The sequence below is a fragment of the Saccopteryx bilineata genome, chromosome 9 (assembly GCF_036850765.1).
Source record: "Saccopteryx bilineata isolate mSacBil1 chromosome 9, mSacBil1_pri_phased_curated, whole genome shotgun sequence".
Classification (NCBI taxonomy): domain Eukaryota; kingdom Metazoa; phylum Chordata; class Mammalia; order Chiroptera; family Emballonuridae; genus Saccopteryx; species Saccopteryx bilineata.
The window spans coordinates 25,384,150-25,398,563 of record NC_089498.1 but is presented as its reverse complement, the minus strand read 5'-3'; the positions used below and the strand labels follow the sequence as shown (position 1 = coordinate 25,398,563).

Genomic DNA, 14,414 nt, shown 5'->3' with positions numbered 1-14,414 from the left:
GGGAGTTGATGCTTCCAGCTCCTCCCTTCTCCTCTCTCTCTTTCTCTGTCTCTCTCTCTCCCTCTCTCTCTCCTCTCTAAAAAAAAAAGAAAAAAAAAAGAAAAAAAAAAGCTTTCCAAGCCAAAGCTTCCATTCACACTCAAAGCGATTGGAAGATCCAGATAAAACCCTTCAAGTTTTCACAGAACAAAAGCCCATACTAGGAGCCAGTAGGAACATGGACTCAATCCATGTATTATTTATTTGTTTATTTTTTTACAGAGACAGAGAGTGAGTCAGAGAGAGGGATAGACAGGGACAGACAGACAGGAACGGAGAGAGATGAGAAGCATCAATCATTAGTTTTTCGTTGCACATTGTGACACCTTAGTTGTTCATTGATTGCTTTCTCATATGTGCCTTGACCGCAGGCCTTCAGCAGACCAAGTAACCCCTTGCTGGAGCCAGCAACCTTGGGTTCAAGCTGGTGGGCTTTTTGCTCTAACCAGATGACCCCGCGCTAAAGCTGGCAACCTCGGGGTCTTGAACCTGGGTCCTCTGCATCCCAGTCCAACACTCTTATCCACTGCGCCACCGCCTGGTCAGGCTCAATCCATGTATTAAATGTCCTCTCATAATATGGAAGAAGAGGAGGAGCATTACACCCATTGGAACGTAGCGGTAGCAAGCATCACCTGGGGAGATATTTTAAGGGAGAGCTCCCCTTAACAAGAATGCATTTCCCCCCTTAAGATCAATGTCTGCTTCCTAGATAAGGTACAGACCATATCCTTAGATGTCATTTACTTGGCCTCATTTGTAGGGGCACTAAAGACTATCGCTCTTATGGGGTTTTACCATCTGGGTATTATCCTAGAAGGTGGAATTTACAATATTTTTATCCAAAGAAATTAATTTTATTTTATTTTAGTTTTTGATTGGTCAGAGAGAAAGAGAGGAAGAAAGAGAGAAGCATTCATTTGTTGTTCCACTTAGTTGTGCATTCATTTTTGTTTGCTTCCCAAATACTGGGGATTGAACCTGCAACCTTGGTGTTTCAGGACAATGCTCTAACTGACTGAGCTAACCAACCAGGACCAAAAGAAAATTAAGTTTCTTTTAGTTCAAGCGTGTAAATTTTCCAATAATAGCACACACGTACATGCTATTTCCTCGAGCTGACAGAGGAAAACACAAATAAAGGCCAATTAACTTACCGATTGTATTTATTTCCAGGTATAATTAGTCCATTTCCCCAATTCATTATGCCTAGTTTTTCTGTATCTCATCTTAATAAAATATCCTGAGCTTATCAGTTGTCTGTTGCAAAAGGACACCATTTTTTTTTCCTGTGTCAGTAGATAGGAATGCTGTCTTTAGTAATAGAGGAATAATTTGTTGATAGAAATTTTAATGCAATCATTGCTTTAAACTAAGGGTTTTAAGCCACAATGCAGGTTTGATTTTTGCTTTTCTTAACTACAAGTAAAATTTTTGTTAGAAAGTGTATCTCCAATTTTTATTTCTTCATTTAAATGAGTATAAAATCTACCTGTATACTTTACCTTGTAATTTATGCATTATTTCTATCCCTTTCCCTTCTCCTATTAGGCAACACATTCCTTCCCCCCAACCCCAACCAATATTAATAGAGTATGCATTTATTAACACTTTCCCTTCTGAGCTCATTTCTTTCTGGATGTTCCCAGACAATAGTGGCCAAGAATATGAGTCATGATAATGATAGTCTGTTTTGTCTTTTTTTTTTTTTTTAAAGAGACAGAGAGAGAGTCAGAGAGAGGGATAGGTAGGGACAGACAGACAGGAACAGAGAGAGATGAGAAGCATCAATCATCAGTTTTTCGTTGCAACACCTTAGTTGGTCATTGATTGCTTTCTCATATGTGCCTTGACCGCGGACCTTCAGCAGACCGAATAACCCCTTGCTCGAGTCAGCGACCTTGGGTCCAAGCTGGTGAGCTTTGCTCAAACCAGATGAGCCCGCACTCGAGCTGGCAACCTCGTGGTCTCAAACCTGGGCCCTCCGCATCCCAGTCCGATGCTCTATCCACTGCGCCACCTCCTGGTCAGGCTGTTTCGTCTTTGTGTGTTTTTTTTGTTTGTTTTTTGTTTTGGTTTTGGTTTTTAGGTTTTGTTTTGTTTTGTTTTTTGAGAGAGAGAGAGAGAGACACAGGAAGGGAGATGTTGAAAAGCATCAACTCGTCCTTCCTTTCACTTTAGTTGCGCATTGTTTGCTTCTTGTATGTGCTTTGACTAGGATGAGCTAGCGTCTGTCCCCTTGCTCATGCCAGCAACTTTGGGCTTTTCATGCCAGCGACATTTTGGACTCAAGTTGGCAAGCTTTGGGATCATGTGGACGATTCCCCACTCAAGCCAGCGACCCAGTGCTGAAGAGCCTGCACTCTGAGCCAGTGACCTCGGGGCTTCAAACCCACGACCTCTGCAGTCCGGATCAACACTTTATCCACTGTGCCACCACCAGTCAGTTATCCTTAGGTCAACTCATAAGAGGGCTTGTCCCATTTTCTATCTTCCAGGTTTTCAGAGATTGATCAAAATCTTTATTGTAACATAAGTTGCCATCCTTCTAGAATTCAATCAAGTTTTCTACCACCCAGGCTTGTCCTCAAGATAAATTCACATATATACTTATTTCCTGTTAATGCTATCACTCCAAAACAATTTGGTGACTGTATCAAGCAGAGTTCAACTGTTCAACCAAAGAAACAGGGTCAGTATATAGCATGTAGAGATTTATTGCAAGGAATTGAATTGTGTGACTGTGCAGAACGGCGAGTCTGAAATTCATAGTACAGGCTGAACTGTTGAACATGAGTACCTATCAACAGGCAAAAATTCTTCTTCGCAGGGAAGCCTCCTCCCGCTTTTTAGCCTTTCATTTGATTAACTCAGGCCCATCCTGATTATTATATAGGGTGATTTCCCTTAGTTAATGTCAAGATTATGGACTTTAATCACACCTACAAAACACCTTCACAGAAATACCTAGATGAGTGTTTGAACAACTAAGATCTGTCAGTCTAGCCATGTTGACACATAAAAGTGACCATTTCCATCCATACCTTGTCAACCATATACCCCTCCTGAAACCAAAATTTCCTAATAAAGTAAGAAAGTGATATTTCTGCCTAATATCATAGAACTATCCTGCCTACAATACAAACATGCTAATCCTTTCCCCAAAAGAAGATGCAACACCCTTGGGTGATATGTGTCTTTCCCTTTTGATATTCCTTAAATATGGTGATATAAGGTTAACTATTATCAATATATCTTATATCAGATCATTAGGGGATGACAGCAGAAAGAAAAGATATTTTGTTTATATATCTATACATATATAGATTCATAACAAGATTTTCATAACTAGTATGTCCACATTTCTACAAATGGTCACCTGGTAATAGTTGGTATTATTAGCTATTTTCTTCCACTATAATTCATATTTGCTTTGACCTCAGCAATAACCTCACATGGTTTATGATTCTTCGCCTGGCCAGGAAACCCAAATATTTATTAATATTTATAAATATTTATAAATATATGCAAGAGTCTGTTCTTACAGAACCTCCTGGTCCAGTGCAAACATCTATATCATTTAATGTTCAACCAGAGAAACAGAATCAGCAATATTCTGAACTCAAGTAGCATAAGGAACTAGTGAAATTATATATGTGTGTGGATACATAAACATATAAAGACATTTACTATAAGGGGCAGGCTTACACACTTGTGGGGCCTGGATAGGCAAGAATGAAATTTCTAGGGCAGGCCCTTGTTCTGCCAGGAAAGAAAGCTGCTGTGCACAGGTGTGACTTCATTTCCTTGTGGAATGCCAAAGTTTTGCTCTTAAGACAATCAATGATTGCATCAGCTCCACCCAGACTACTGAAGATAATCTCCTTTACATAACTTCAACTGATTCTGTGATTCAGTCAGTCCACAAAATACAGTGCCTCCACAGCAACACCTTGATTAGTGGGTTTTCTTAATAACTGTGAAGTATAGACTCACCAAGATGACATGTAAACGCTATGTTCAACGATGGAAAGAAATGTGTAAGAGCTGAGAGAACAGGAAAAATCCAAAGTGAAATCATGACATCTGTATAATACTATAAATATAATATCATCAAAAGCAAAAAAAAAAGGCCCTGGCCGGTTGGCTCAGTGGTAGAGCGTCAGCCTGGCATGCAGGAGTCCTGGGTTCAATTCCCAGCCAGGGCACACAGGAGAAGCATCCATCTGCTTCTCCACCTCTCCCCCTCTCCTTCCTCTCTGTCTTTCTCTTCCCCTCCCACAGCGAGGCTCCATTGGAGCAAAGTTGGCCCAGGTGCTGAGGATGGTTCTATGGCCTCTGCCTCAGGCGCTAGAATGGCTCTGGTTGCAACAGAGCTGCACCCCAGATGGGCGGAGCATCACCCCCTGGTGGGCATGCCAAGTGGATCCGGTCGGGCACATGTGGGAATCTGTCTGACTGCCTCCCCATTTCCAACTTCAGAAAAATACAAAAAAAAAAGCAGCAAGAGCTCTAAAACATTATAGAGAAAAAAATGTTTATATGTATATGACTACATGTAAATTAGAGAGCACAGATTCTAAGTCATATTTGGAAAGATATGATAGTAAAATTGCCTAGTAGAGTCTATTCTCTCTTCATTTGATTACTTCAAATTTCTTTCTAACAAAAAAAAATAGATTTCTTTCTAAATGAGTTAAATAATTAAGGAATTAAATAGAAGGGTATTTAAGGAACGGGTGTATCATCCTGGGCATTAATATGCCCTGTGTCTTGGAGAGCGGCTTAGTCACCCACTCTGCAGAATCCAAGTACCTCTACTCAAGATGGGTTTGAACAGCACTACACATGGTAAGCTGGCAGCTTCGTTTTGCTCTCTTCTTTGATAATGCCACATGCTTTCTTTATCTTCCAGAGTTCATTAAGGTTAAAACCACAATCACAATTAGAGGAATTGATTGTTGCAGCCAGGGGTATTTTACAGTGATACACTGCATCAAGGGATTGATGGATGCTTTCAAGTTGGAAACTAGGAATTTAAGATGGTCAAAAACTGCCTGACCAGATGGTGCAATGGATAGAGCATCGGCCTGGGATGCTGAGGATCCAGATTCGAAACCTCAAGGTTGCCGGCTTGAGGTTCATCTGGCTTGAGTACAGGCTCCCAGCTTGAGTGCAAGGTCACTGGCAAGAGTGTGGGATCATAGACATGATTCCATGGTCACTGGCGTGAGCCCAAAGATCACTGGCTTGAGCAAGGGGTCACTGGCTTGGTTGATGCCCCCTGGTCAAGGCACATATGAGAAAGCAATCAATGAACAACTAAGGTGCCTCGATGAAGAATTAATACTTCTTATCTCTCTCCCTTCCTGTCTGTCTGTCCCTATCTGTCCCTCCTTCTCTCTCTCACACACACACAAAAAAAGATGATCTATAACAAGAAAAACCTTCTGGGCAATTTACATGACATAAGAGATAGCCATGAGTTCCATATGTGGTTTGTCAAAAGTTTTAAAGGTTACACTTTATTTTCTATTTTTTTAAGTGAGAAGGGAGATAGAAAGACAGACTCCCACATGCACCATGACTGGGATACACCCGGCAGACCCTGTCAGAGGCCGATGCTCAAATGAACTGAGCTATCCTCAGCACCTGAGGCCAACACTTGAACCAATTGACCCACTTGGCTGTGAGATGGGAAGAGAAAGAGAAGGGGGAGGGGGAGCAGGGGAAAAGCAGATGGTTGCTTCTCATGTGTGCCTGACCAGGGATTGAACCCAGGATGCTCACCCATGAGGCTGATGCTCTATCCACTGAGCCAACTGGCCAGGGCCTAATGCTGACACTTTAAATGAAGAAAAACATATGTAGAACAATTAGATATTTTATATTTAATTCTACTAAAGTGTCAGTTGTTGTATATTTTATTTATCCTATTAATTTTTTCCATGTGTTACTTATATCACTTATTTCCATTAGTTTTCCTAGCTCCTACTGCTTGCTATTCTCTTTGCATGTAATTTTGTGGATTTTTTGGTATCTTCTTCCTTGGGTAACTCAGACCATCAGCTGTCATTTTTCACTAGTGTGTGTGTGTGTGTGTGTGTGTGTGTGTGTGTATATATATATATCTCCAAACTATATGTCTCCAATTTAGCATGACTTTAGCTGTATCCCTAAAGTAAAAATACAGAATAATCATTGGATCTACCGGCTTTCAACCTGAAGTAAACATAAGGCATATGTTCAGACAAATCCATAAATGCATCCTTCCTACCCTTCTCCCCATTTTCTCCTCATCAGGCATACTACAAAAAGAAACCTAGCAAGGCAGGCTTATTTACAACAAAAGTCAAAAGGATATCCTTCAAATATGGTTTGAACAAAAACCGTTACCCTAATGCAGCTATCAGGAAACAGTTGGCAAAGGAAATTGGTGTTACGGAGTATAACATTCAGGTAAGCATCAGGTTTCTATTTCATTATCTGAGTCGAGGAAGAGAAAAGCTGGGCTCAGCACCATCTGGCAATTCTCTTATGTCAGTTATGTTCCCCAGAAGGTTTTTCCTGTTACGTAACATTCAAAACAAAATGAAAGGGACAAGAACTTGGTTTATATCTTTTATCAGTGGGGGAAATACTGGTTGCGTATATTCACTGATGGAGAGAGGAGAATATACTGATTCAGCCTCTCCCACTAGGAGATGCTTAAATCAATTTTAGGAAATTAGATCACTATGATCATAATATGGTATCCAGTATTGGAATGCTGCAGAATGATTATGTAATTATGAAGAAACTGTTGGGCCCTGGCCCAATAGCTCAGTTGGTTGGAGCATTGTCCTGACCTGTCAAGATTGTGGGTTTGATCCCACATCAGAGCACATACAAGAATCAACTACTAAGTGGAACAATAAAGTGATGTTTCTCTCCCTTCCTCTTTCTTTAAAAAAAAAAAAAAAAAAGGAATGCCTGACCAGGTGGTGGCGCAGTGGATGGAGCACCAGACTGGGACACTGAGGACCCAAGTTCAAAACCCCAAGGTCATCGGCTTGAGCACAGGCTCACCAGCTTGAGCGCAGGGTTGCTGGCTGGAACGTGGTATTATAGACATGACCCCATGGTCACTGGCTGGAGCCCAAAGGTTGCTGGCTTGAAACCTAAGCTCACAGGCTTGAGCCCAAGGTCACTGGCTAGCTTGAGCAAGGGGTCACTGGCTCGGCTGGAGCCCCCCCCACTCCAATCAAGGCACATATGAGAAAGCAATCAATGAACAACTAAACTGCCACAACAAAGAATTTATGCTTCTTACCTCTCTCCCTTCCTGTCTGTCCCTATTTGTCCCTCTCTCTGTCTCCAACTCCCATTAAAAAAAAAAAAAAGGAAAAGAAAGAAACTGTGGGATAAGAACTCATGTAAATTCCTGATTTTCAGACTAGCTTTTTTTTAATTAATATCTTAAATGTGATTCATAAACAGGAGTGTATGAAGGAAAATCCCATATTGTATTATTTTGAATAGAACTACTGATGTAAAACTGAACTAAATTAGATGTCTTCAGTCACCAAGAGAAACAACACAATTCAACCAGGTGAAACAGTATTTAAAGCAATGAAGAAAAAATGTGCTTTTAAAGGAAAAAAATGAGTGCAGATTTTTGTTTCAAATATATAGACTCCAATAAGCCATTGGCTATAAGGTCCTCAGTCTGATGAGATGCCAGGAAAAGAAATTTTTCTTTACTCTTTGTGCATTTGCTCTAGGTGTGGGAGACAGAGTTTGCTAAAATCTCATCCTATGGGAATAGCTGATGATTAGCGGCATGAGGGATACATACTGGGCCCTTGTGAACAGATGTGGAAGATGGTAAGTCCAGAAAACAATGTAGGACGAGGTTGGCTCTGCCATAGTATCCACAAGTTTATTCCAGTTTCCACCTATGCTTAAAACTTACCTAAAAACATTTTGATTAATTACGGTTAGAGTACAGATATGATCTCTTAGTACAACACCAGGGATATAAGAGTGAGTCCCTGGCTTATTGGTTGTCATTAATACTCTAACTCTTACCACAAATTATCAAATTATAAAAATAAAACATTCAGCAATAATTAGAAAGTACATTGCAATTCTGACTCCAGTAATGAGGAAACAAGCTAAGAGTTCACTTGTTTATGTCAGTGACAGTAGTTTCACAATGGGGTATACAAGAGTCTTCGTTATCTATCGCTCACTATGGGATAATGTGAGGAAATGTGTTAGTCCAGCTCTTGACTGTAGCTAGTTCTCCCCAGTTAAAGACATTCTTTTCCAGGATCGCATCCAGATGTACTGTGTATTATGAACTGGTATTTCTTATGAAGATATGGTGGGAGCCAAGAAGACATTTAATCACTGGAGACCTGCTGTAGAGAGAGATTAAGGGGACAGAAATACTGATTTCCTTTGAGAGAACTAACAGTGTCTCTCTGTCCGTCTGTCTGTCTGTCTCTCTCTCTCTCTCTCTTTAGGTTTTGTTTGTTGTAGTTTTTCCATTGATTTGAAAGAAAGAAGAAAGGAGATAGAAAAAGAAGCATCAACTCATTATTTCACTTAGTTGTTTCATTTAGTTGTGCACTCACTGATTGCTTCTCGTACATGCCCTGACTGGGGAGTCAAACCCACGACCTCTGATGCACTGGGTTGACACTTTATCCACTGAGCCACCCAGCCAAGGACTAATAGTGTCTCTTAAATCAGGAAAATTTACTTGGGATATTATGAGAAGGACCATAAAAGAAATGCTAATTTGAGCTGAGAGCAGATTGTGTGCTATCCTGAATTGTATACTAATAGTTACACCATTCCTAGGATAACATCACCTTTTTCTTGTGATTATCCCAATGGCAATTGATCAAATCAGTTTTGTTTAACTTCATTGATATTTGCAATAACATAGACTGAGTTACATGACTTACATATCTTCTCCCGCTTAGATTTGGTTTTAAAAACCATAGAGCAAAACAGAGACAATTGAGATCTGAATGGTCCTTAGGAAAAGACCACACCCAGGAACAGCACCAACATCAGCCTCGAACTCCAGGTAAGAACGCACAAGCCCAGATGCATTTCTTAAGTGGGTCCCACTTAGAGTAAAAACGATTGCACGTTTTGTCCAAATTCTCCACAAAAAGTCCTTATCTTAGGACCCAGTCATAGCTTGTTCTAGGCAATCTAGTATCAGAAATATAAGCATCAAACTAAGAGGACTCTTCAACCAAGGAACACTGAAGAAGCCACACCGAGACTCCTTAGTGTATCCCAAGGTTCTCTGTACCATGCCACAGTCGCAGAGTTCCAGGGGAAAGCAACCTGGTCTCATCTCTCCAGGCAGAGGAGAACAGAAGCTCCATATCCACGCATGCTGCAAATGGCTTTTCCAGTCTACCTGAATCATTACCAGCTAGAAGCAGCGGTCATTGGGACTTGGACATGAGCTGCAAAGTATAGAATGGTGACAATTCCAGTGCCATGAGGACTTTTCCTGGATGTGGACTTTTCCTGGACTCCTGCTCCCTGTGACAGCTCCTAACAGACTGAACTGTGGTTGGGTTGCATTTTTCAGGGATTTGGCATGGTGATGGGGCCAACTTGGACTTGGTGAACATGTTAAGGACACTACTCTTTTATGGATTCTTGCTGTATTGGCCTAGAGTTCGCTACAAGGCTTTTAATCACTGTAAAAAAAATAGAAGAGCCCTGGCCGGTTGGCTCAGCGGTAGAGCGTCGGCCTGGCATGCGGGGGACCCGGGTTCGATTCCCGGCCAGGGCACATAGGAGAAGCGCCCATTTGCTTCTCCACCCCCACCCCCTCCTTCCTCTCTGTCTCTCTCTTCCCCTCCCGCAGCCAAGGCTCCATTGGAGCAAAAATGGCCCGGGCGCTGGGATGGCTCCTTGGCCTCTGCCCCAGGTGCTAGAGCGGCTCTGGTCGCAGCAGAGCGACCTCCCCCCCCCCAAGGGCAGAGCATCGCCCCCTGGTGGGCAGAGCGTCACCCCTGGTGGGCATGCCGGGTGGATCCCGGTCGGGCGCATGCGGGAGTCTGTCTGACTGTCTCTCTCCGTTTCCAGCTTCAGAAAAATACAAAAAATAAAAAAATTTAAAAAAATAGAAGACTGGATAAAGAAGATGGGCACATATACACCATGGTATACTATTCAGCTAGAAGAAATGATGACATCGGATCACTTACAGCAGAATGGTGGAATCTTGATAACATTATGAGGGGTGAAATAAGTGAATCAGAAAAAAACAAGAACTGCAGGATTCCATACATTGGTGGGACATAAAAGCAAGACTAAGAGACATGGACAGGAATGTGGTGGTTGGGGGGGGGGAGAGGGGGAGGGGTACAAAGAAAACTGGATAGAGGGTGACGGAGGACGATCTCTCTTTGGGTGATGGGTATGCAACAGAACTAAATGACAAGATAACCTGGAAATGTTTTCTTTGAATATATGTACCCTGATTTATTGATGTCACCCCATTAAAATAAAAATTTATTTATAAAAAAAAAAAAGAAATATAAGCATGGTCCCACAGTTGGCTGGGACAGGCAAGTTCTTAGCAAGCAGGTCGCTGGGCCTTTGGGGCCTGCTGCCCTAAGCATGGTGTCAACTCTGGGATTCAGAGGGAGTAAGTATGGTCAGCTTTATTTTTTCAAGTTTGAGTTTCCAGTTCAAATGTGAAAACTGACCTAGAAGCTGCCTTTTGTTCCTGTGTTATCCTTTAGAATACTTATGAAAGAAGCCAGACATCCATCACAAGATCTCAATCAAACACCTTAGTTTAAGCCTTTAACTGGAACTGATTCCCTAATGCTGCAGCCAGGAAAATACTGTCTAACCAAACAGGCATTCAGGAATCAAGAGTTCAGATAATTCTTGATTCAATGTCTGTAGCATTAAATATCTCCTACGATATTGCCCTCTCAAAAGTTACAGGATTTAAAAAAAAAAAAAAGGTTGCTGGAAAAAGGTTGACCGATCTTGAATTATCAGTCGTCAAGGGGCAAAGGTATGGATGGTAAAGACCTGGTGTGGGAAGTCAGATTCTTACAAAAGGAAGAATTTCACCTCAGATTGTCAGTGGTGTGTCCATTTAAAATCACCAACAGCGCCCGGCGTGTTGTGAGGGACAGTGTGAGGGAGCTGGCGCGGGCCGCGGGCCGGCGGGTGAGCTTCGTGAGTGCGAGAGGCGGGGCGCTCGGCGGGCCGGGCCAGAGGTCGCGTGTCCGCGTGGGGGCGCAGCGAGTGGCCATCGCGACCCGCTAGCTGCTCCGAGCGGAGGACCCGGTGCGCGACAAACATCGACTGCTTGCCGCTGAGGGGCGCTGGGCCCGCGCGCGCGCGCGGGGGGGCAGGCGCGCGCCCGCCTGTCCCGACTGTCGGGGCCGCGGCCCAGGGGGAGGTGGCCTGTCGCGGGTCGCCCGGCTCCCGCAGGCGAAGGGGGCGCGGGTGGATGGCGGAAGGCGCCCAGCCATAGCCTCCGCTTCAGCTTGGGCCCGGCGCCGCTGCCCGGGGGATGAAGCGGGAGTCGGAGCTGGAGCTGCCGGTGCCCGGAGGGGGAGGAGACGGAGCCGAGCCTGGCCTGAGCAAGCGACCGCGCACCGAGGAGGCGGCGGCCGCCGCCGACGACGAGACGACGGCGGCGGCGGGATGCAGAACGAGCCGCTGACCCCAGGTTATCATGGATTCCCAGCACGGGACAGCCAGGGACAGAAGGAGAATCAGAGAGAGGGACAGATAGGAACAGACAGACAGGAACGGGGAGAGATGAGAAGCATCAATCATCAGTTTTTCGTTGCAACACCTTAGTTGTTCATTGATTGCCTTCTCATATGTGCCTTGACTGCGGACCTTCAGCAGACCGAGTGACCCCTTGCTCGAGCCAGGGACCTTGGGTCCCAGCTGATGAGCTTTTTGCTCAAGCCAGATGAGCCTGCACTCAAGCTGGCGACCTCGGGGTCTCGAACCTGGGTCCTTCTGCATCCCAGTCTGACGCTCTATCCACTGCACCACCGCCTGGTCAGGCCTAGGTATATTTTGGAATGCTTATCTGCCATTCCTTATAGATTTGTCAGAAAAATAAAGTGCCATTATTAGGCTTGTCCAAAGGAAAAATAAAAAATAAAAATAAATAAAATCACCAACAGCAAGCCTGACCTGTGTTGGCACAGTGGATAACATGTCAGCCTGGAACGCTGAGGTCACTTGTTCAAAACCCTGGGCTTGCCTGGTCAAGGCACATATGACAAGCAACTAGGAGTTGATGCTTCCTGTCCCTCCTCCTTTCTCTCTCTCTCTCTCTCTCTTTCTCTCTTCTATCTCTAAAATCAATATTTAAAAAAAAAATCTTGCCTGACCTGTGGCAGCACAGTGGATAAAGCATCAACCTGGAACACTGAGGTTGCCAGTTCAAATCCCTGGGCTTACCAGGTCAAGGCACATATGGGAGTCAATTGATGCTTCCTGCTCCTCCCCCCACCCTTCTCCCTCTCTTGTTCATTCTCTCTCTTACTCTCTCTCTACCCCCACCTCTCTAAAATGAGTAAATAAAAACATTTTTAAATCTTAAAATCACCAACAGCAAACGTGGGAAAATGTGTAAGTTGATATCTATCTTGAGAACCCTGTCAGGTTTTCTACACGTTGGCCTGTTATCATGTTGGGTCAAAGAATTCTTTCTTGTAATGGGTGGTCCTGTGCCTAGAATACTTTTCAGCATTCCTGGCCTCTAACAACCAGATGCCCTGCCTACTCCCCTCCCACCATTTGTGACACCCCTCAAAAAATCTATTGACATAGTCAAGTTAAATATCTTCCAGTTGGGCCTGACCTGTGGTGGCGCAGTGGGATAAAGCGTCGACCTGGAACGCTGAGGTTGCCAGTTCGAAACCTTGGGCTTGCCCAGTCAAGGCACATATGGGAGTTGATAATTCCTGCTCCTCCCCTTTCTTTCTTTCTCTCTCTCTCTCTCTCTCTCTCTCTCTCTCCCCCCCCTCTAAAAATCAATCAATAAATAAATTTTTAAAATTTAAAAAAATAGAAATATCTTCCAGTTGGGAGAAAAACATCATCCCCATTGAGTTCCTTCTACCTAAGTTGTAGAGATAGTGGTTTAGTATATGTTAAATGCTCATAACAAGAAGCACATTCATAGGTTTATAAGCATAGAAACCCTCAAACACTTACTAACCCTTGTTCAGATGTATACACGTGTATGTAAGATATGTATTCGTATGCATATACTGGCAAAGAGGAGGAAAATGTCAACCTGGTCAAAATAACTTGTTTGCTAATCCATTGCTGTAATTAAAGGGAGGATTCTAGAACATCTATTCAGCCAGTTTCATTTATCTATTGCTGTGTTATGACCTCAATTTAGGTATTTGTATGTTTGTGTATATACACATAATATACATACATACACATATATAAACACATACATATTAAACACATTTTCATATACATATATGTATATATATAAAACCACCCTATTAGAGCTTATATTAATACTCCCTTTGCTTTAAATAGTAAGAGAAACAGAGCCAGACTGCTATGTCATACAATGTCTGTTTTTGCTTTTCCTCGCATATATGTGGTTTCAGAACCCAGTTCTTACTCTACCCCAGGCAGAGCAGAAGGGAGCCTGCGAATTCCTTGGTAAGATGGCCCAAATGAGACACCAGATCTGACAGTTTAGCAGTGCCAAATCAACCTGTCCACTCTACAGGATCTGGGTTAGATGGACACATCTTACATTATGCCACAGTGATGAGAGCTGCCAAGCTCTGATTGCAGAATGGGATCCTCGAGACATACTGGCCACATCAACACACAAGGTCTACTGGAGAACTGTCTCATCTCCTGGGCCAATTGCACCAAAATTATGTAGAAACCTCAGCCCTTAGGTCAACTCCTGCAATCTCCAAATTTTCATGAAAAGGTACCACCTTTTCTGAGTCCTGAACCACAGGAAAAGGATATTCCAGGATCCCAGCTGCACCTCAGTGAAGATTCAGGCTCTGTTCCCCATGCTGCAAAGCTCCCTCCCTTTCAGAAGGAGGAAGGTGACATCGTTCTCATGGAACCTGGTCCAGGCCTCTTTCCTTTGGAGGCAGGATCAGTGCAATTTAAAAAATGATAAACAATAAAGTCATCCTTTTCAGGATAAGACTAATGAAAAGGAAAAAAAAAAAAACACTTGGAAACCCCAATAAAGGTCTTACTCTGTGTTGTGGGTAGTGGTTGTTTTCTGCACTCACTCCACTGTTTAAAGCATTGTTTCCAAGCACCATATCGCCTCTGGGGCACGAGGCAGTGGACACATCTGCCCA

The 14,414-nt window shown here is 43.2% G+C and overlaps 1 protein-coding gene across 1 annotated transcript; it reads left to right on the top strand.

Annotated features, from left to right (window-relative positions):
• The first annotated feature begins 4,865 nt into the window (after positions 1-4,865).
• DUXB (double homeobox B) lies at positions 4,866-13,822 on the top strand. Its single transcript, XM_066244118.1, is given in 9 exon segments — positions 4,866-4,890; positions 6,343-6,431; positions 6,433-6,498; positions 8,354-8,367; positions 9,015-9,121; positions 10,707-10,711; positions 10,809-10,969; positions 13,686-13,743; positions 13,745-13,822. Coding segments are annotated over 9 exon segments (603 nt in total).
• The last annotated feature ends 592 nt before the right edge of the window (positions 13,823-14,414 follow it).